Raw genomic sequence first — 24,361 nt, 5'->3', positions numbered from 1 at the left:
AAGACCCATGTAAGACAGATGCGGAAGGTGGTGCAAGTGTCTGGAGTTCGTTTGCAGTGGCTGGAGGCCCCAGCATGCCCATTCTCTATCTGCCTCCCTCTCTTTCTTTCTGCTTCTTTCTCTCTTTCTGCTTTTCTCTCTCTGTTTCTCTCTCACTGTGCTTCTCTCTCTCTCTCTCTCTCTGTCACATGCACACACACACACAAATAAATAATGAATAAAGAAAAGAAGGAAGGAAGAAGAAAAAAACAGAAGGAAGGGAAGGAAAGGGAAAGGAAGGAAGTTTGTTTATGAATGCAGCTGTGTTTGTATATTTTTCACTTCCTGTAAGATACATGATAGCTTTTGGACATTGTCCACAGAATATTCCTCTCACAGAATATTCCTTTCTCCTTTAAGAACACTGTCTTTGAGAAGTTGCTAGGACACTTTGAGGCAGCCATCTAAGTTTGACTCAATAAGATAAAAGATTTACTTTCTGCTTCTCTAAAACCAGGACCTTATCCTAATGACTCTGCTTCTACCAGGCAAAAACCCATTCAGTAAATGCACATTTCATCTGTCAAAAATTGCTCTCCCAACTGTGAGTAGTGACACACACATTTGTAATCCCAGCACTTGGAAGACAGAAGCAGAAGGATTCTGAGTTCTAGGCCAGCCTGGGCTACTCAACAAGGTCCAGGCTAGCCTGGGTTACATAGCAAAATCTGATTTAAAAAAATAATTGAGGTGTTCTTGCATTACACAGTCCAAAGTCTCTGATACTGAAAAGAAGCAAGGTGTGTAACATTCTCAGAGTTCTAAGGAGACAGAACTGGGGAGGAAGACCAAGGGACCAGAAATGAACCCACACTACACAACCCAAATTCCAGATACCTGGAGTGTGACAATCAGAAAAACGGTAGCTGTCACGCACAGGCAAAACACCCAAAGCTTCCTGCTCTGAATCCATGCCATGCTGCCTTGTCCTGGGTAATGCACAGAGGGCTGGCTGGGCTGCCAGGTGTTCTCGGGTCAGCCCATAGCCTGGGACAACTTCGTGTTGAGGAGCCATCTGAATACCAATTTTCTGTACTGCCATTCTTGCTGGAAGCAGGTCTCCATGAAGGACTGAGAACCAAGGTTCTGAGTGGGTTTGTCTTAGCACTGAGCAGGAACAGCATGTAATCTTCTTAAGCCATCATCAGAACAGCTGGAAACCCATCAGATAGGAAGGCATCAAAACTGCAAGAAATGAATAACCTTTTAGCCATTTAATCTTCACATAGTAAAACAAATCAGTAGCCTGACCAGGTAAAAGCACAAAAGGTTTAAACTAAAAGGGACCTGGGGTATCATGTGATACTAACACCTCACTCAAAAATAACGTACCCAGGGCTGGAGAAATGGCTCAGCAATTAAGGTGCTTGCTTACAATGCCTAATTACCTAGGTTTGATTCCTCAGTATCCATGCAAAGCCAGATCCATGAAAGTACACAAGTGTCTGCAGTTTGTTCCCAGTAGCTAGAGGCCCTGCTATGCCTATTCTCTCTATACATCTGCCTTTTCTCTCTTTTTCTCTCATAAACAAACAAAATATGTCTTACATGTTAAAAAAAAAAAAAATAACTGGCTGGAGGAATGGCTTAGCAGTTAAGGCATTTGCCTGCAAAGCCAAAGGACTCAGGTTCGATTACCCAGGACCCACATTAGCCAGATGCACAAGGGAACGCACACGTCTGGTGCTCGTTTGCAGAGCCTGGAAGCCCTGGTGCAAGCGATCTCTCTCTCTCCCTCCCAACCTCTTTCTTTGTCAATCTGTCAGACAAATAAATAATAAAATAAGGTACCCAAGAACAGTGTGATGCAGTAACTTACCCAAATCACTCAGCCCATCAGAGCAATGTTAAACCTAGTCAGGTCTCGAATCTAAAAATTGCTTAATCACCCCACCAGATTAAATGACAGTAATCACTTATATAAAGTGACTTCCTATCTATGTATCAGAGGAATAGAAAAGTGGACTGCCCCTTACTTCCATAAAAATTAGGAAAAACAATAAAAGTTTGGACTTTGATCAGAAATGTAGCCTATCATGTTGGCTCATTCCTATAATCCCAGTATGCCCACAATTTGGGAGACTGAGGTAGGAGACTTGCTGTGCATGCAAGGCCAGTCTGGGCTACAGAGTGAGTTTCAGGTACAATAAGACCCTGTGTCAAAAAAACAAAATAGACACTGATAAACTAAGGAAACACACTTCAGCACAAGCAGTGGGTTGTTGAGGCAATGTGACTCTGAGAGTTTCAAATACGACTTTCATCAATATGAAGTGTCTTGAGGCTGAGGAGATGCTCAGTCCATAAACTGCTTGCTAGGCAAGTATGTCGACCTAAGCTTGGATTTCCACCTTCACATATACAGCTGAGCCGGGTGGTATGTGCCTCCCAGGACCTGGGAAGCAGAGACAGGATGCTTGGAAGATGCCGGCCAGCCAGTCTAGCCAAATTGATGATTCAGGCTCAGTAAGAAAGAACCTGACTCAAACATAAAGTGGAGAGGGAGTGAGGAAACACCCAACAATGACCTCTGACCTCCACCCACATGTGCATACACATGTGTACACGTACTCATACATACATGTACGCCCACACAGAAACACACATACATGAACAAACACAACAGGAAAATAAAAATTAATAAAGTGAGTAATCTTTTATGAAAAACTTAAAAGGCACCAAATGGCCCCCACTGAATGCCTTTCTTCCAAGATTCCATAAGGCCAATACCTTGGTCCCTGTGGAGGCCAATGTGAGGCAGGAATGGCTCCAGAAAGAATAAATGATCCAGAGGCCAGGCTGAATTCTACACATTCCTATACTCCTGTTAGAACTCTGTTTATGGACTTGTAAATGCAATGCATTCTTTCTCATAATAACTCTTGGTCTCAGAAATTATTAAAAGTAGATTTGGGGGTAGGTTTTTTGGGGGGTGGGGGGAAGTAGAGTCTTTTTCTAGCCCAGGCTGCCCTGGAATTCACTAGAAAAAAAAAGTTTTTTCTACCAATTTACATTATGCCCATATTTTAAAGTTTTCAATAAAAGTTTTTTAAGTACACTTTTTATTCTCTTTCATCCATTGAATTCCCAAAAATATGGTAACTAAGTGGAACTGACATAAAATTGGTAAAGCCACATGTTAAAAGCCTGATAAATAATAATCACCCAATAAATGTTTAGTCTCCTTCTATGTAAATGTTACTTTGGGGCTGAGGAGATGGCTCACTGGGTACATTGTAAGCATGAGAGCCTGGTTTAGATGTCCAATGTCCAAGTAAAAATGCTGGGTGTGGTAGTGTGCAGACAATGCTGGGGAGGTGGAGATAGAAGCTTCAAGTTCAATGAGCAACTCTGTCTCAAACTATAAGGTAGAGGACTGGAGAGGTGGCCCAGCAGTTATGTGTTCCTGCTTTCAAAGCCTGATGACCTGGGTTCAAGTTCCCAATACCCACATAAAGCCAGATGCACAAAGTGACACATCTATCTGGTGTTCATTTGCAGTGGCAAGAAGTCCTGGTGTACTCACTCATTCTCATTATTATTCTCTCTCTATTTCTCTTTCTCTCTCCTTGCAAATAAATGAATAAAAGTTTTTACAAAAATAAGGTGAGAGTGATTGAGGAAGAAACCTGACATTGACTTTGGCCTTCAAATGCACCCCCTCCCACTCACATATATCCAAATACATATGAACATGCACAGCGCACACCCATATAAAATACCACATTCAGGGGCTGAGAAGGATGCTCAGTGGGTAAGAGTGCTTGCTATGCAGGTATGAGAATCTAAATTTGGATTCCTAGCCAACATAAAAATCAAGGCATGAGCTATGTGTGGTGGCTCACAAACCCAGCATTCAGGAGGCTGAGGTAAGAGGATCACTGTGAGTTCAAGGCCAGCCTGGGATACAGAGTGACTTCCCAGTTAGCCTGAACTCAAGTGAGACCCTTCCCCTCAAAAAATAAAAATAAAAAAATCTAGGTATGGCCATACATGCATGTAACCCCAGCACTGAGCAGGATAGACACAGGAGAGTTGCTGTGGCTCACCGGTTAGTCAGTGTAGCCAAAAAATAGGTTCAGCGAGAAGTACTGTCTCAAGGAAATAAAGCGAAAGAGTGATAAAGGAGGCCAGGTGCACACACATGCATATGTCACACACAGACACACATGTACAAACCACACACATATGTATACACCACACATACATACACAACCTACATGCAGAAATCAAATTTAAAAATAAATAATATTACTTATATTATACCTTTTGGTAGAGAGCAAAGTTAAATTCATATAGCATGCTGCTGATTTGACAAGTTGGAACTATAAAAGGAGAAAGGACAAAGAAAAGGAGAGCACAAAAACCTACCATGAGAGCTCTTGAAGTAAGATTTCCCTAAGTGTGCAGCATGAACTCATTCAGTCATCAAGTCCCACCATCACCCTCAAGTTTAAGGAAAGAAAACTGAATTTAAAGGCAGTAATGTAACTTGCTCAAGACCGCATAAGTGCTATAACAAGAAACCAATCTGACTCTGAAATTCATGTATTCTTCTCTATTTTTTTTATGGTAATACTATAAAACCCCCACCAGATAAGCTAACACAGGTTATCTGCCTAAACTTCAAGACAAACAAAACAAAACAAGCTAACTTGTGTACAACAGCTGTCAGTTGGTGGGTCAGAAAGAAAACAAACAAAAATTTTAAGAAGCTGAAAAGCTCCTTGCTTCTATTACAAAATATATAAAAGAGCTATAAAATATACAAAATGTGGAGCTAGCACTTTGAATTCCAATTTCTAATTCCATCATTCACATATAAATTTAGACAAGTCATTCATGTTTCTAAGCCTCAGTGTACTCACAGGAAGTAATAAATTTTAACTATAATTTCCCTTTCATAACTGAAATATCAATTTTTCATTTCACATGCAGAAGCCATTATAGCTACAATTAATGTAAATCAGATTCAGCAGCAAAATATTACTATTCCAAATGGGAATAAAATAATATCATTTTCAAAAGATTTTTAAATCCACCACTCCACTCAATCTTAATTAAAAACTATTTTGTAGGGGCTGGAAAGATAGCTTGGTGGTCAAGGTACTTGTTTACAAAACCTAATCACCCAAGTTCGATTCCCCAGTACCCACATAAAGCCAGATGCACAGTGCTGCATGCATCTGGAGTTCCTTTGCAGCGGCTACAGGCCCTGGAGCATCCCATTCTCATTCTCTCTCTCTCTTTCTCTGGCAAATAAATAAATATATTTTTAAAACCACTCTGTAAATTACACAAGGTAGGTATTATTATTATTTCCAGTCCATACAGAAGCAAAACTGAGCCCCATCAAGTTTTAGATCATAGGATAAGAAATGTCTAGAGAGGGCTGGGGAGATGGCTTAGCGGTTAAGCGCTTGCCTGTGAAGCCTAAGGACCCGGTTCGAGGCTCGATTCCCCAGGACCCACGTTAGCCAGATGCACAAGGGGGCGCATGCGTCTGGAGTTCGTTTGCAGAGGCTGGAAGCCCTGGCGCGACCATTCTCTCTCTCTCCCTTTGTCAGTCTTTCTCTCTGTGTCTGTCGCTCTCAAATAAATAAATAACTAAATAATTTTTAAAAAATTTTAAGAAATGTCTAGAGAAACCAGGTCACCCTACTCCAATCAGTGGAAAGAAAACAGATGGGGCAAACAGTGAAGCTTGTTTAAGAGAAGATTCAGGGTCAGAGGGAAACAAAAGCTGAGACAAATTTGAGGACACAGTTTCAGAGGTATTTTTATAACTAACACATACTTCAGGTCAGCTGTAGGACATTTTTGAGAGCTTTATCTTTATGTGGTCATATTAACCACACCAGCAAAATTTAAGAGTTGTACAGAAAACCTCAACTTGGGTTACAATCCTAAAGCCAGAAGTGTAAAGAGGTCTGGGGACCCTGGCTATGGTGAAACACTCACCACTAATATCAAATCCCTGGATTGTGAGCTATACTAAGTAACAATCAACCAGACCTCAGGATGTACTGACTAACATTAGCTGTCAATCTAATGCATGGTATCAATTAGCCAGGAGCCAAGTCAGCAATCCCCCAACAGGTGGGACACATGGACTCAGGAGAAGACCTCCAGGGTCCAGTTCAGCAACTCCAAGAGCAAGGCTTCCTTCCCTTCACTCACTGCCTGCAAGATGAACCTCAGAGTCCTTCAAGAGAACACCCAGAATATTCCTTCCCAGGACAGAGAAATGTGTCCGTTCAAAACATACTAACATACCTTCTAACCCCAGGAGCTGAGCTCCTGCAATACACTGCATGGCCGGTGTACGATGCCCAGGGCTGGCCATCTGCTGGCAGACAGGGGTTCAGAGCTGAATGAGATGAGCTCAGACTCCTGCAAACACTCTCCCGCCAAAACCAACAGCACTATCATCCTAAATTCCTAATTTTCTATCTTATTTTGAATCAAGTGGGACAGAAGAAAGAGAATTAGCCAGGTAAGATGTCAAGCTTCATATGCTAGCTATGCAAAGACAGAAAAGGAACCAAGAGCTTTCTTCCTGTCTCTGACTGAACAGTAACACCCAAAACCCAGATGACATGTTTGACAGTTTCCAACTCTGTATTGGTCACTTCTCCCACTGAGGTGACAAAATGAAGACAAAAACAACTTACTGAAGAGAGTTACTTTTACTTTGAGGGTATAGTCCATCACAGTACGGAGGACACGATAGTAGGAGCCTAATAGCTATTAACATCGTGTCCATATTCAGGAAAGCAAGTTTATGGCAGACACCTGAATCAAACCACCACATTCTGCCCCTGGTGCCCATAAACTGATAACCATACATAATGTAAAATATAATGCATTCAGTCCAACTTGAATAGTCCCCATAGTTTTTATCAATCCCAATGATGTTTAAACATCCCCATAGTCCAACTCCAAAGTCTTTTAACTGAATTGCAATACCAAAAAAAAAAAAACCATAATGACACAGAAAAAACATTTACACTACAAAACATGGCATTAGGCATAGCAAAGAAATATTCAACCAATACAAGATTTAAACAGGGCAAACATTAAACTCTGTAGCTACAAGTCCAGTCAGTGACAAGTCTGACTAGCCAGTAACAAATCTCGGAAGTTCCAATTCTGACCCTCCAGCTAGGCTACTCAGAAGCCTGGAAAACTTCATCTGGTACCAGCCGCTCTCCTCGACAGCCATCTCATAGTCCTGGCATCCCTTTTGGATCTCCACTGTGACTCTTGGTTCATCTACACAGCTCCATCAGGTCACCATGCAGGCATCCAGCAAACCTGCTTCACACCGCCCATGGCTATTTCCAAAATACAAAACCGTGTTGTAAATTCAATGACCCTCTCTTTCCTGCATTGTTATACTCCATAATATCTGGTGGACTGCCAATTTGTTAATCCAGGGGGGAATAAAGCAGACTTTTAAAAACAGGACACTCCTTCAGCATTCAGGCCCCTTCAAAAGACTGCATTTTTTCTGTAGTCCCAATGCAGGTCATGTAGCATAATCTCAATGGCTGTAATCTCTCATACAATTGCAGCTGACTGAGCAAAAGTTTGGGCCCAACCATTTCATTTTTTCTGTGCCATATCTTTCTGCTCACACCAGTCCATTTCTATGCAGTGCAACCCTGCACTGCTTCTCAGGACACAGGCATAACAGCAACCCTCTCACACAAACTTCCTCTAGCCCAATTCAGGCAGTTATTTCACTCTCGCAAGCCAAACTTCATAGTCCATAGTTCTTACTGCATTCAGGTCTTTCAAATCTGACCAGAATAGTCCATTGACCTGTACTTACATCACTGCAAGGCACCTAATTTTCAAATCCTATATTCCTCCCACAAATCAGTTCCAAAAAGTCAAAAGCCATGCAGTCAGGTTTCTAGCAGTAATGTCATCACTTCTCCATACCAACTTTACTGTTGCAGTCAGGTTTGTATTGCTGGCAGAAAACACCCACCCTAGAGCAGCTCGTGGGGGGGGGGGGAGGGGGTTTATTTTGGCTTACAGACTCAAGGGGAAACAATGGCATGGGCAGAGGGTGGACATTACCTCCTGGCTAACATCAGATGGACAACAGCAACAGGGGAGTGTGCCCTGCTTTCTCCTTTTAATTCAGTCTGGGACCCCAGCCTATGAGATGGTGTTGCCTATATTCAGAGCAGAGCTTCCCTCCTTACTTATTCACCCACATAGATACATCAAAGGTGTTATTTCCATGATTTTGAATCCCATCAAGCTGACAAACTCTGATACTAGACACGTAGTGACTACCTCAGGAAATAACACAGTAAGCTTATGGGAAGATGCCAAAGGCCCCTTGTACCATTTCCAAGCTCTTTGTACTGCCCTCTTTTGTCAGGTACTGCCAAGCACAGGCTGGAGTCTTTGGGAGAGGGGCCTGAGCTTCTAGGCATGGTAAGGGCCCCAGGCTGCAGGAGGCCACTTACTCTACAAGCCCAGCATATCTGAATTTAGGCTCTGCTAATAGCCCTGTAACCTTTGGCCAGTTGCCTAGGAAACTCCTTATCAGCCAGCAGCCTTCACACAGACTTGGGACCCTAGATCACCTGACCCCTGACCCACCATTGCCTATGTGCCAGAATAAATGCCCCCATATGCTAATTAGGCATCAGAAATGAACTTGGTATGTCCAATTCCCTTAGGGTCCTTCCCCCCACCCTCAGATGATTATAAGCCCATTTTCCCTGACAATAAACCAAGAGAGCTATTCACCAAAACTCCTCCCAAAAGTCCTTTACTTTCAGGCACCCACCCATCCCGGTTGCCTGGACACCTTTGGGGTGGCCACGGCCGGTCCCTGGAGCAAGGATCCAGGAACCCACACTCTTTCACCTATGCCAGATGAAGGCTCCTCATTCATTTCTATGGCAGGGTTTGTCCTCAAGAGTCCCACAACCGGTGTTCTTCCCAGTCCTATTTCTCTCACTCTGCTGTTAATCTTCTCATTGCTGAGATAAAATGTCTGACAAGTCAGTTTCAGTGAGGAAGGGTTTATTTCAAGTCACAGTCCTTATAGTAGAAAAGGCATAGGATCAGGAGCTGCTCACATTCAGCCTACAGTGTCAGAGCGCCTCAGCCAGCTCTCCTATGTAGACAGTCCAAGTCCCCAGTCATGGGATGGTGTCACCACAGTTAAGGTGGAAATTAACCTAATCAAGATAATCCTTCAAACCAGGCATGGTGGAGCATGCCTTTAATCCCAGCACTCAGGAGGCAGAGGTAGGAGGATCGCCATGAGTTTGAGGCCAGCCTAAGACTACATAGTGAATTCCAGGTCAGCCTGAGCTAGAGTGAGACCCTACCTCGAAAAACCAAAGGAAAATAAAAAAATAGTCCTTCACAGCTAAACCCAGAGGCAATTTAAGTAATCTCAGGTGAATCTCAGCCCTGTCAAACCAACAGTCAGAACTGCCTTGCCTGCAACTGAAGTTCCTCAACAGCTTCCAGAAGATCTCAAGTGTCAGCCTACACTTAAGCCTGGGAAGAGCACTTGTCTTGCTTGCACAAAGCACTCACAAGTCCTGGCTCCATCCCCAACATGGGGAGGGGATGACTTCTTCCTCTCTTGTTCTCCTCAGTCTACTGCTTCTGGAATATATAAGAAGATGATTAAAAGCCAGGCACGGTGACAAAAGCCTTTAATCCCAACACTCAGGAGGCAGAGGTAGAAGGACTGCTGTGAGTTCAAGGCCACCCTGAGACTACAGAGTGAATTCCAGGTCAGCCTGGGCTAAAGTAAGACCCTACCTTGAAAAACCAAGATAAATAAATAAAATAAAAATAAAACCACAAACTGTGGCTAGTATTTCATATATCTAAATACAGAGGACTGAACCAGAAAATCTTATAAGCTTTCACACACACACCCCCCCGAAAAAAAGCTCTCTGATTCCCAAAAACTTTCTTTGCATTTTTTTGAGGAGGGTGAAATGCTGAGGGTTGAACCAACACCCTCAAGCATCATACTCAGCCCCATTTTCTTTTCTTTTTTTTTTTTAATTTAATTTATTAGTTTTCTTTTCAGTAAATACAGGCAGTTTGGTACCATTATTTAGGCTCATCTGTGATCTACCCCCTCCCATTAGACCCTCCTTGTTATTGAAAATGGGTCGTGCATTGTGGAGTTAGCCCCCAGTTATTAGTATGATAAATGTCTCTGAAAATCATGACCCAACATGTAACTCTGACGTTCTTTCCGCCCCCTCTTCCGCAAGATTTCCCTGAGCCATGTTGGGTTCATTTTTGGTCTGCTTCAGTGCTGAGGTGTTGGGGGCCTCAGCCCCATTTTCTTTTTCGGTAATTCAACATCTCCTTCAAAAAGCTGAAACTTGGGCTGGAGAGATGGCTTAGTGGTTAAGCACTTGCCTGTGAAGCCTGAGGACCCCGGTCCGAGGCTCGATTCCCATGTTAGCCAGATGCGCAAGGGGATACACGCATCTGGAGTACATTTGCAGTGGCTGGAGGCCCTGGCGTGCCCATTCACTCTCTCCCTCTCCCACTCTCCTCTTTTCCTCTGCCTCTTTCTCTGTCTGTTGCTCTCAAATAAATAAATAATTTTTTTTAAAAAGCTGAAACTTAATCCTGAAAGAAAAAAAGTATCTGCAAACATGTAAATAAGTTACCTTTTAAATTTTATTTTCAAAGCCCATGTTCAAGAACACTGTATGTGCCTTCCAGTTAAGATGGTGGCGTAGGTACCACGCCAAAGCTGCCTAGGGGGGAAAAAGACCAAAAAAACTCAGCAAAATACACACTTTTACTAAAAAGTGAGGTGTATAGGAAATTGAGATGGCAGCGGAGAAGTAGAAGAGTTATAGAGCATCCAGAGCCTGCACAGGCGGGAAAAGCGGCTCTGGCAGCTAGGCCAACCGCCGTAGCCATGGCGCAGCAGAAAGCCGCCAGACTCTCAGCTCGAGCCACAGGAAAAGCCAGGTGCGGGATTTTCCCCTCACACCGCGCTCTCCACAACTCGGGAAACATGAGGGGAGAGTGGCAGCGAGCAGCGGAGGAGAAGACCGCGAGGTAGAAGAACACGTGGAGCAGCGAGACAACCAGAGCAGCCGCGGCTCCCTCCCCTCCCCCACCGCCTGAACCCAGCTCCAGCGAACACAGCAGCGGCCCGGGACCCGGCCACGCCAACTTGGGCTGACAGCAGGACCCAAGCAGGAGCAGAGTTCGGCAGCAACTTCAGCGGCTCCAGCACCGGTACCAGCGGTCCCAGCAGCAGCGGACCCAGGAGCGGCAGCGGCGGCAGATCCCGCAGCAGCGGCTTCGGGGGGAGCAGCGGCGGTGGACACGGCAGCAGAGGCTTCAGCAGCGGTGGTGGCTCCGGTGGCGGCAGCTATGGCAGCAGCAGAGGCAGCAGCAGCGGCTCGGTTTGCCCCGTAGGAAAAGCAAGTGCCCAGCTCCAGAAATCAGAACAGCAGCCCGACGACCCAGGCAGCAACTTGACTGAGACCAAAATCACCTAAGGTAACTGGGATTGCACCAGGGAAGGGTCTCACTTGGTCACAAGCTGACTTGGATCCCTCAACAGACCAGAAATCTAAACCTCTTTGTTGATAGAGGATCTGGTCATTATAATAACTACTCTTGCATACATACTCGGGGCTGTTTTTGATTGAATGTGTACAGTGTTTAGTTAAATTTTAGAATCTACCTGTATTTTATTCCACTCAGCCTGCTTGAATACTCCTATAGCAGGGAAACTCAACCCCTAAGAACATCTTTGTAGATACTCTGAGAGTCTTAAGAGCCACACCTAATACCTTAAGGTCCTACCATAAATATATTACATCAAATCAATTGATACAGCTAAGAATACACAGCTAGCTAGAAAATCCAAGCATTAACTTAATCCAAGATGCAAAAATATATACATTATAACACAAGAAACACTAAAATGCAAGACGATATAAATCCACCTAAAAGTATTAATGCATCAGAAATGTCCTCCAGTGAGAAAGAGTTAGAGGAAATGCCTGAGAAAGAGTTCAAAAGAATAATTATAAATATGTTCAAAGAGGTCAAAGAACACATGAAAACAATCAAAGAACAAATCAAAGAGGAAATCAAAGGAATCAAAGAAGAGGCAGGACACCAATTTAATGAAATAAAGAAGGCAATACAAGATATAAATAGGGAAATACAAATAATAAAGAAAAACCAGTCAGAATTACTAGCAATGAAGAACACAGTTAATGAAATAAAAAACTCTGTAGAAAATCTCACCAGTAGGATGGATGAGGGAGAGGACAGAATATCTAAGCTAGAAGACCAGGTGGCAGACCTAATGCAGTCCAACAAAGAGAAAGACAAACTTACAGAAAAGTATGAGTGGGAATTTCAAGATATTCGGGACACTATGAAAAGATCCAATATAAGAATTCAGGGCCTAGTAGAAGGAGAAGAACTCCACTCCAGAGGCATAGTAGGCATCTTCAACAAAATCATAGAGGAAAATTTCCCCCAAATTGGGAAAGAGGTGCCAATACAGTTACAGGAAGCCTTTAGAACCCCAGCCAGACAAAACCCGGAAAGAACCTCTCCTCGCCATATTATAATCAAACTTCCAAACACACAAACCAAAGAAAAAATATTGAAAGCAGTTAGAGAGAAAAATCAAGTTACCTACAAAAGCAAGCCCATCAGGATTACAGCAGATTATTCAACACAAACTTTTAAAACCAGAAGGGCTTGGAGTGATATATTCCAAGTTCTGAAAGATAACAACTGTCAACCAAGGTTACTTTATCCTGCAAAGTTATCCATTCAAATAGATGGAGAAATAAAGACATTCCATGACAAAAGCAGGTTAAAGGAGTATTTGAAGACAAAACCAGCTCTACAGAAAATACTTGATAGAATCCTCCATGCTGAACAAAAGGAAAAGCACACATATAAGGAACCTAGAAAAAACAAGCTATAATAAAATACCAGTTAACAGAAGAGAGCACAGGTAGAACCAGTAACACACACACAACACACAAACGGCAAACATAAATACACACCTTTCAATAATATATCTTAATATCAATGGTCTCAATGCCCCAACGAAAAGACATAGATTTGCAGACTGGGTTAAAAAGCAGAATCCTACAATTTGTTGTCTCCAAGAAACTCACCTTTCTACAAAGGATAGACATTATCTTAGGGTGAAAGGTTGGAAGACGGTGTTTCAAGCAAATGGGCCTAGAAAACAAGCAGGGGTTGCTATCCTAATATCAGACAGGGTAGACTTTAGTCCGACGTTAGTCAAGAAAGATAAGGAAGGTCACTTTATATTGATTAAGGGCACACTCCAACAGGAGGACATGACAATCCTAAACATATATGCACCTAACATGGGGGCTCCCAAATTCGTCAAACAAACACTATTAGAACTAAGGTCACAGATAACACCAAACACAGTGGTTGTGGGTGACTTTAACACCCCACTCTCATCAATTGACAGGTCATCCATGGAAAGAATAAACAGAGAGGTATCTGGACTAAATGAGGTCATAGAAGGAATGGACCTAACAGATATATACAGGACATTTCATCCAAAGGCTGCAGAATGTACATTCTTTTCAGCAGCACATGGAACATTCTCTAAGATAGACCATATATTAGGACACAAAGAAAATCTTAACAAATTCAGGAAAATTGAAATAATTCCTTGCATTCTATCTGACCACAATGGAATTAAACTACAAATCAGTAGCAAGAGAGGCTATAGAGCATACACAAAATCATGGAAACTAAACAATACACTACTAAATGATGAGTGGGTCAATGAAGAAATCAAAAAGGAAATCAAAAAATTTATAGAGTCAAATGATAATGAGAACACAACATACCAAAATCTCTGGGACACAATGAAGGCAGTTCTAATAGGTAAATTTATAGCCTTAAGTGCCTATATTAAGAAATTAGAAAGGTCGCCTTAAAGCCTTGGAAAAAGAAGAACAAGGCAAACCAAAAATTAGTAGACGGGAAGAAATAATAAAGATTAGGGCAGAAATTAATGAAATAGAAACAAAAAGAACAATCCAAAGAATTAATGAAACAAAGAGTTGGTTCTTTGAAAGGATAAACAAGATTGATAAACCCTTAGCAAATCTGACCAAAAGAAAGAGAGAAGAGACACAAATTAATAAAATCAGAGATGAACAAGGTAACATCACAACAGATTCCAGAGAAATTCAAAAAATCATAGGGACATACTATAAAAGCATATACTCCACAAAGTATGAAAATCTGAAAGAAATGGATGATTTCCTTGATCTATATGACCTACCTAAATTAAATCAAAATGAGATTAATCACTTAAATAGACCTATAACAAACATGGAGATCCGAACAGTTATCAATAATCTCCCAACTAAAAAAAGCCCATGCCCGGATGGATTCACTGCTGAATTTTACCAGACTTTTAAGGAAGAGCTAACACCATTGCTTCTTAAGCTTTTCCAGGAAATAGAAAAAGAAGGAATCCTACCAAACTCCTTCTATGAGGCCAGCATCACCCTGATACCAAAACCAGGCAAAGATAGAACAAAAAAAGAAAATTACAGACCAATCTCCCTCATGAACATAGATGCAAAAATTCTCAACAAAATATTGGCAAACAGAATACAAGAGTATATCAAAAAGATCATTCACCCTGACCAAGTAGGCTTTATCCCAGAGATGCAGGGATGGTTCAACATACGCAAATCTATAAATGTAATACATTATATAAATGGGTTGAAGGACAAAAATCACATGATCATCTCATTAGATGCAGAGAAAGCATTGACAAATCCAACATCCCTTCATGATAAAAGTCCTACAGAGACTGGGAATAGAAGGAACATATCTCAATATAATAAAGGCTATTTATGACAAGCCTACAGCCAACATATTACTAAATGGGGAAAAACTGGAAGCTTTTCCACTAAAATCAGGAACAAGACAAGGGTGTCCACTGTCCCCACTTCCATTTAATATAGTTTTGGAAGTCTTAGCCATAGCAATAAGGCAAGAGACACACATAAAAGGGATACAAATTGGAAAGGAAGAAATCAAGTTATCATTATTTGCGGATGACATGATTCTATACATAAAGGACCCTAAAGACTCTACTAGCAAGCTGTTAGAGCTGATCAAAACCTACAGCAATGTAGCAGGATACAAAATAAATACACAGAAATCAGTAGCCTTCATATATGCTAACAACAAACACACAGAAGATGAAATCAGAGAATCACTCCCATTCACAACTGCATCAAAAAAATAAAATACCTTGGAATAAACCTAACCAAGGAAGTAAAGAATCTCTACAATGAGAACTTTAAAACACTCAAGCGAGAAATTGCAGAAGACACTAGAAAGTGGAGAAACATCCCTTGTTCCTGGATTGGAAGAATCAATATCGTGAAAATGGCAATCTTACCTAAAGCAATCTACAAATTTAATGCAATCCCTATCAAAATTCCAAAGGCTTTCTTCATGGAAATAGAAAAAAACAATCCAAAAATTCATTTGGAATCACAAAAAACCTCGAATATCTAAAATAATACTGAGCAACAAAAAAGAGGCTGGTGGTATCACCATACCTGATTTTAACCTATACTACAGAGCCATAGTAACAAAAACAGCATGGTACTGGCACAAAAACAGACATGTAGATCAGTGGAACAGAATAGAGGACCCAGATGTAAGCCCAAGTAGCTATAGCCACCTGATATTCGATAAAAATGCCAAAAATACTCATTGGAGAAGAGACAGCCTCTTCAGCAAATGGTGTTTTGAAAACTGGATAAATATCTGCAGAAGGATGAAAATAGATTCTTCTCTCTCGCCATGCACAAGAATTAAGTCCAAATGGATTAAAGACCTTAACATCAGACCGGAAACTTTGAAACTGCTAGAGGAAAAAGTAGGGGAAACCCTTCAACATATTGGTCTTGGCAAAGACTTTCTGAATACAACCCCAATTGCTCAGGCAATAAAACCACAGATTAACTACTGGGACCTAATGAAATTACAAAGATTTTGCACCGCAAAGGACACAGTGAAAAAAGCAAAGAGGCAACCTACAGAATGGGAAAAAATCTTCGCCAGCTATATATCTGATAGAGGATTAATATCTAGGATATACAAAAAACTCAAAAAGTTAAATAATAAGGAATCAAACAAGCCAATCAAAAAATGGGCTATGGAGCTAAATAGAGAGTTCTCAAAGGAAGAAATACGAATGGCATATAAGCATCTAAAAAAATGTTCTACGTCACTAGTCATCAGGGAAATGCAGATTAAAACTACATTGAGATTCCATCTCACTCCTGTCAGATTGGCCACCATCATGAAAACAAATGATCATAAATGTTGGCGGGGATGTGGAAAAAAAGGAACCCTTCTGCACTGCTGGTGGGAATGCAATCTGGTCCAGCCATTGTGGAAAACAGTGTGGAGGTTCCTAAAGCAGCTAGAGATTGATCTACCATATGACCCAGCTATAGTGCTCCTAGGAATATATCCAAAGGACTCATCTCATTTCCTTAGAAGTACATGCTCAACCATGTTTATTGCTGCTCAATTTATAATAGCTGGAAATGAAACCAGCCTAGATGTCCCTCAACAGATGAGTGGATAATGAAGATGTGGTACATTTATACAATGGAGTTCTACTCAGCGGTAAAGAAAAATGAAGTTATGAAATTTGCAGAAAAATGGATGGACCTGGAAAGTATTATACTAAGTCAGGTAACCCAGGCCCAGAAAGCCAAGCGCCACATGTTCTCTCTCATATGTGGATCCTAGCTACAGATGACTGGGCTTCTGCGTGAGAATGAAAATACTTAGTAGCAGAGGCCAGTAAGTTGAAAAGGAGACATAAAGGGTGGAGAAAGGAAGGGAGGAGGATACTTAATAGGTTGATATTGTATATATGTAATTACAATGATTGTAATGGGGAGGTAATATGATGGAGAATAGAATTTCAAACCGGAAAGTGTGTGGGTGGGGAGGGAGGGAATTACCATGGGATATATTTTATAATCATGGAAAATGTTAATAAAAATTAAAAAAAAAAAGAACACTGTATGTAACAGAAACTTCCCATGACTCTGTGACAACCACCTGACAGAAACAACATAAGGAAGAAAGGATTCATTTTGGCTGTTTGTCACAGTGGGGAAGACAAGTAGGGAGAAGCAGCTGTCTCCACTGCAGTGGGAGCACCGGGCAATGGGTATTCACACAGCACAGACAGCGAAGCAAAGGAGTGGTGGGTACTGCCTTCAAAGCCAGTCCTTAATGGTCTACTTTCCCCACCCAGGCCCCATTTCCCAAAGGTTCCACAACCCCCAACAGTGATGCCAGATGAGGATCAAGTGTTTAAACATGAGCCCATGGAGTTCATTTCAGATTCAAACCATAACCCTGTACCAAATGGTCAGTGTAGAATGTTGACAGCTGAGTGAGATATTACATTTCTTGCTGGAATGGACTCTACATTGCAAATAGAAAAGCATTTCAATACAGATCAGAAAGGTTTGTACATGGAGCCATATTAATAATACATGAGTAACATATATTCTTTTCCTTTATTTCCTAAGTGCAATCCTAAGTGTAGCTTGAAATGTTAAGAACATGTTTATAAAATAAATCTTGAAAACTTCCTGTTTCATCACTGAAAGACAAGAGATGAACAGTAACAACAGTAACAATGAAGGCTGGCACTCATCAGTATTCACTGCCACCTAGCAGGAAGCAAGCAAATGAGTTAACACAATTTAGTCTTAAACACATCTCATTTTTCACCTGATATGATATCCTATAGTCTCTGGCTTGGAGGCAGAAGACGTTATTTTTCCTTTTCTGCCTAAGATAGGATCTGACTATGAAGCCCAATGAGGACTCTCAATTACCATCTCTTGCCTCAGGCTCCAGAGTGAGTGCTGGGACCAGGGACCATCATGCTGAGCTCTGAAACCATTCAGGAGACAGTTACAAGGCTGAGGGTAGGTAGTGATTACATTGGTGGCTGGAAACTTTAGTGTGTCAATATTTGGGCTGTTTATTCAATGCAGATGGCCAGACCCTGTCTGAATGACCTCCTTTTGAGACCATAGTGGACCCAGAGAAACATGACCCTAAAGTGTAGTGTGACATCTCTAACAAGTTCGAGACTGAAAGTGAGCTTCTGAGAAAAGGAGGAATGATATATGAAGTTAAGATCCCGAAGACCAACTAGCATTAGTGGAAACTGCACTCAATCACAGTGCATGCTTTCCACACTCCTTTCTTCATTCATAAAATATTCTGCTGTAGTATTTCAAAGCACCAAGTCAATGGGGGGGGGGGAGGATCTGCTGGAGCAGTGATGTTAAGAAAAACGATCATCTTGAGTGAAATGTGCTAAGTATTAAAGTATCTTGAAAGGACCTCAATTGCCTGATGTGGCTGTGGTTGCGCGCCTTTTAGGCCAGCTACCAGGGAAGTAAAGGTAGAAGGATCGCTGTGGGTTCGAGGCCAGACTGAGACTACATAGTGAATTCCAGGTCAGCTTGGGCTAGAACGAAACCCTACATTGAAATCCCCCCACCCGAAAGAAAGAAAGAAAGAAAGAGAGAGAGAGAGGGGGGGGGAAGAAAGAAAGAAAGAAAGAAAGAAAGAAAGAAAGAAAGAAAGAAAGAAAGAAAGAAAGAAAGAAAGAAGGGAGGGAGGGAGGGAGGGAGGGAGGGAGGGAGGGAGGGAGGGAGGGAGAGAGAGAAAGAAAGAGAGAAAGAAAGAAAGAAAGAAAGAAAGAAAGAAAGAAAGAAAGAAAGAAAGAAAGAAAGAAAGAAAGAAAGAAAGAAGAAAAAAACTAGTAAAAAATGTCTTAAACTCCTGTCAATGTTCTGTCTAGCACAGGGGACCCCGTTCTGAGGGCGCGGGTATAAAGACAGCTGAGGAAGGGCTGCACACCGATAACCGGAGGATGCGCTCCTGGGGTCTCCCCCAAAGTATGGACTAAGAGCACAGCGTCTTCCCCGGCCGGAAGTAGGAACAGCTACTACTTTTGCAAGAAATTCTAGCAACAAGTGATTCAGCGGGCGCAGCAGGAGGACTGCGGGCGGCGGCGCGGGGCAGCCGGGCGCAGACGCCGGGCGAGCGGGGGAGGAGAGGGGGGAGGAGCGCGCTCCCCTCGGCTTCCAGCTTCCGCGGGCGGACGCGGGCTCCGTCCCCGCTCCGTCCTCCGCGGCTCGGGGTCTCCTCGCGGCCGCGCCGAGCCGGGACCCGCACTCACCTCCCCGCGCGGATCGCGCCCAGCCCAGGGCGGCGCGGAGCTGGCCGCGGGCCCACGGACGCCGTTCCAAAGAGGGGTCGTGCCGGGCCCCGCGGAACCGGACCTCCGTCCCGCTGGGTGCGGAGCCTGCGGCGGCTTCCGAGGAGGTCCCGCGAGCGCCCCGGGAAACGAAGGCCCGGGCGCCTCTCGCTACGTCACAGGAAACTGCTTCTCGCGCTCGGCCGCGGCGCCGGCGACTCCCGGGAAAAGTGTGAGCCCGCTCCGCTAAGCCAAACCGGGTCTCCGATGACCCTCCCGTCAGGGCTTGGCATCTTGGCGGTTTAGATTCCATTAATTGCTGTGGCCTGAATGCATCCCCCCAAAATGCACATAATGAACCTGAATCCCTAGAGGCATGATGCCTACGGCCAGTGGTGGTGTGGGGAGCTGGTGTCTGGATCAAGGAGGAGACCATGACCACTCAGACCCGTATAAAAGAAGGAAGAGCCGGGTGTGCTGGCACGCCTTTAATCCCAGCATTTAGGAGGCATCGCAGTGAGTTTGAGGCCAGCGTAGCACTACAGAGCTCCAGGTCAACCTGGGATATAGTGAGACCCCGCCTTCAATATACCAAAAAATAAAAATGGATATATGGGAGAGGAGTGTCCACTTCCGTGAACTTTTGGAGGACTCATTTAATCCATATCAGATCCATTACATACATAACATGACTAGACAATATAGAACCTGGCAATACTACTATTCTAATAAAACTCTAAAGTACCTGGCATTGGCTTTGGACCACGTGGTAGGCAAAGGCTGGAATAAAACAGTAAAAATACACTTATTTGCCAGGCCTACAGCAGTGACTGTTCGCTGAGTCCCACTGCAGATCCCTACTTTCTGTCTGAATGTGGCACCCAACACTGAATGGGAGACGCCTAGCTAATACAGGGGAAAACATAGTTTGCAATGGAGCAATAATTGTAAATAGTGGAGAGTCCATTCTGTTTGTGGTGCAGGGGATTGAACCCATGGCCTGTGTGCTAAACAGTGCCACTAAGCTACATCTCTAGGCCTGAACAAGCTGTTTTATCTGCCCCCCCCCCCAAAAAAAGAAAAGAGACTGAAATTTGAGAGGGGTATTAAACAATAAGAAAATTACAGCTGGCTACACATGCCTATAATCCCACACTCCAGAGTAGAAAGATCTGAGTTCAAGGCCAGCCTGGGTTACATAGTGAGACCTGATCGCAAAGAAAAGAAAATAATTGTTATAGTACACTGTAAGAAATATGTCATATTGTACAATGATGAAATATTTGGTAAAACTGTCACCTATTGTAACTCGCAGCATATGAAACAAACCCGGTGAACATTTGTACTTTGGTAAGATGATTTCAGACAGAATGCTGAGTGTGTGTGTTGGCATCTGTTAGCTGTATATTCAGGGGACAAGGGGCACTTTAGAGGCAAAATTTAGAGGAAATACAGAGGAAGCAAAATTTAGCAGATTGGAAATAAGTTTGCTTCTCCTTTTTAGTATCCCCCACTAGTAAGATCCTCAAGATGAGGTTGCAGGACCTTTTAGTAAAACTTTCACAAGGCAACAGCACGTAGTAGGACTTCTCAGTTAAACAAAGAGCCAGTAGGAATCATACACATGTCTCTCCAGAGCAGCCAGATATGTCCAAGATAATCACACCAAGTCTGCAGAGAGAATTTTATCTGCAAATAATTATGTAGGCTTTTATCCAATGGAGTGGACTTAAATCAGATCCCACATATAGGAAGTTCATAGGCTTTTTTAAAGTTTTACATAGTGAAAACTTCTCCTGACTTGGATTAAAAGGGGCTGAAATTGAGCAAACTAAAAAAAAAATTCTAAGGGTAAGACGCAGAGGAGTAACAAGCCATTAATTTAAAAAAAAAAAAAAGAGCTAGGTCTTCAGAAGTAACCAAGGCTAGTGATAGGAAAGCAAAGTGCTACCAGGCCCAAGGTAAGGGCTTTGGTGGACAAGGACAACAACACCTAGAGAAAGCAAAAGTGAGCCCTGGACAGGGAGCATGACCTGCTGCTGGAGAAGGACCTGCCAATGTGTCAGGAGGACCAGTAACTGCTGAGCGCTTACTGCTAGGTACTGGCAACTCTAACTGAATGTCTACTAAGCAACTAAAAATTAATATGCCCAGGGCTGGAGAGATGTTAAGGCACTTGCCTACAAAGCCAAAGGACCCAGGTTCAATTCCCCAGGATATGTGCACAAGGTGGCACATGTGTCTGGAGTTCATTTGCAGTAACTGGAGGCCCCATCATGCCCTTTCTTGCTTTCTCTCCCTTTCTTTCTTTCTTTCTTTCTTTCTTTCTTTCTTTCTTTCTTTCTCTATCTGTCCCTTTCCCTCTCTCTCTCTCCTGCCTTTCTCTCAAAAAATAAATAAATAAAAATAAAATATTCTTAAAAATTAATATGCCCAACATCATGGTGCTGGGAAGAAGTGGCAGGAGTGCTCAGCACTGCAATATCTCCATCACACCTTCCAGGGCTCAGGGTCTATTGCGAAAGAGGTGGCAGAAACAATGTAAAAGCCAAAGGAAGGGCAGGACTCCTTACAATGTGCTCCTCCATACACAAAATGGACTGGATATCCATGACCTCACAGTGCCTGACACTACCTACACAAGACCCTCATAATAGGAAGAAAATATCATGACATCAAAATAAAAGAGACTGATTAAGGGGGGTATGATGGAGAATGTTATTTCAAAGGGGAAAGTGGTGGGGAGGGAGGGCATTACCATGGGATATTGTTTATAATCATGGAAGTTGTTAATAAAAAATAAAATAATTTTTTTAAAAAATTAATATGCCCAAAACTCAGCTCTCAATTCCTTGACAATTACTTGATTTTAACCATCCCTTTCTTTAAAAAAAAAAATGGTAATTGAGCTGGGGGTAGTGGCACACACCTTTAATCCCAGCACTCAGAAGGCAGAGGAAGGAGGATCACCGTGAGTTCAAGGCCATCCTGAGAATGCAGAGTGAATTCCAGGTCAGCCTGGACTAGAGTGAAAACTTACCTCGAAAAACCAAAAAAGGAAAATTAATTAATTAAAAGGCAATTGCTTTTATTTTGTTGTATGTGTGGTATGTACATGCATGCTCACATATATGTGTGCACACATGCTTATGTGTGACAGGCTAGAGGCTGACATCAGGTATCTTCTTCAATCACTCTTGATCTTACTTTTTTATAGATTTTACTTATTTATTTACTTATTTGAGAGGGGGGGCAGAAAGTAAAAGAGAATAGGTGCACTAGGGCCCCTAGCCACTACAAACCGCCATCCATTTCTTTTTTTTTTTATTTTTATTTTTTGGTTTTTCGAGGTAGGGTGTCACTCTGGCCTAGGCTGACCTGGAATTCACTATGTAGTCTCAGGGTGGCCTCGAACTCACGATGATCCTCCTACCTCTGCCTCCCAAGTGCTGGGATTAAAGGTGTGCACCACCACACCTGGCAAATAGAAAAGACAGCTGCTTCCCATACCGGGAGTCAAACCTGGGCTGCTGGGTGAAAACCAGTAATCCTAACAGTTAGACCATATGGGAGGTGTCCGCCATCCCTTTCTTAATAAGATGCTATACTTCTTCCAACAGTAAATGATCCTCTAGGTGAATTTTACTCACTGGCTCAGGCCAAAATCCTTGGAGTATTCTTTTTTTTTTTTAATGCCAGAGAGAGGGCTGGAGAGATGGCTTAGTGGTTAAGTGCTTGCTTGTGAAGCCTAAGGACCATGGTTCGAGGCTCAATTCCCCAGGACCCACGTTAGCCAGATGAACAAGGGAGCGCACACATCTGGAGTTCATCTGCAGTGGCTGGAGGCCCTGGCACACCCATTCTCTCTCTCTCTCTCTATCTGCCTCTTTCTCTCACTGTCTGCCACTCTCAAATAAATAAATAAAAATAATAAAAAAAAATTTTAATGCCAGAGAGAGCCAGTCGTGGGGGCACACACCTTTAATCCCAGCACTCAGGAGGCCAAGGTAGGAGAATCACTGTGAATTTGAGGCCAACCAGAGACAACATAATGAATTCCAAGTCAGCCTGGGCTACAGTGAGACCCTACCTCAAAAAAAAAAAAAAAAAAAGTCAGGGGTTGTAAAAAAATAAAATGCCAGTTGTATTTTATTATTATATTCATTTATATATGTGTGAGCACTCATGTTTCAAGATCACAGAAAAATGTCAAGTGTCCATAAACTTTTATTTATTTACAAGCAGAGAGAGTTTGTGAGAATAGGCTCACCAGGGCCTTTTACCACTGCATATGAACTACAGATGCATGCACCACTTTGCACATCTGACTTTACGTGGATACTGGGGAATTGAACCAGACTGTCAGGCTTTGTAACCAAGAGCTTTTAACTACTGAGTCATCTTCCTGACACTGTTAGTGAATTTTACATGGGTCCTGGGGATATGAACTGAACAAATGTACTCATGCTGGAGTGGCAAGCACTCTATCTATTGAGTCATCTCTCCAGCCTTGGAGTATACTCTTTTTTTTTTTTTTTTTTTTTTTTATTTTTTGGGCTTTTTCAATGTAGGGTCTGCCTAAGCTGACCTGGAATTCACTCTGTAGTCTCAGGGTGGCCTCAAATTCACAGAAATCCTCCTACCTTGGCCTCTCAAATGCTAGGATTAAAGGTGTGCACCACCACACTCAACCTTGGAGTATGCTTTGATTAGTCTCTTGCTCTCACTTTTCCCCTCTAATAACCTTATAAATAGATTGGTGAATGCTAGCTCCATACTCAAAATATTTCCAAAATTATGTCACCTCTCACAACTTACAGCATCACAACTCTGAAACTGTGTCATTTTGACTAAGTAATGCCCTCCTAACGGCTCTCTGACACCACACATCTCTCCACACAACAAGCAGAGTGAGCCTTTTAAGTTATAAAACATCATACCAATATTCCACTCAACAACACCCATGTGGAACAAGATCATGCT

The 24,361-nt window shown here is 42.5% G+C and overlaps 1 protein-coding gene across 2 annotated transcripts in view; it reads right to left on the bottom strand.

Annotated features, from left to right (window-relative positions):
* Window positions 1–19,457, bottom strand: part of Fut10 (fucosyltransferase 10) — a 175,623-nt gene extending 156,166 nt beyond the window's left edge. For both annotated transcript variants that reach the window (XM_045158681.1, XM_045158682.1), the window contains exons 1-2: window positions 19,361–19,457; window positions 877–1,224 (exon numbers count right to left, since the gene is read on the bottom strand). In XM_045158681.1, coding sequence (XP_045014616.1) covers window positions 877–957 — 81 coding nt within the window. In that variant the 5' untranslated portion in view covers window positions 958–1,224; window positions 19,361–19,457. The remainder of the gene's footprint in view (window positions 1–876; window positions 1,225–19,360) is intronic.
* Window positions 19,458–24,361: the final 4,904 nt, after the last annotated feature.

This window comes from Jaculus jaculus, chromosome 9, assembly GCF_020740685.1.
Source record: "Jaculus jaculus isolate mJacJac1 chromosome 9, mJacJac1.mat.Y.cur, whole genome shotgun sequence".
In the NCBI taxonomy this organism is placed as follows: Eukaryota; Metazoa; Chordata; class Mammalia; order Rodentia; family Dipodidae; genus Jaculus; species Jaculus jaculus.
This window is presented reverse-complemented; position numbering and strand designations above follow the sequence as displayed.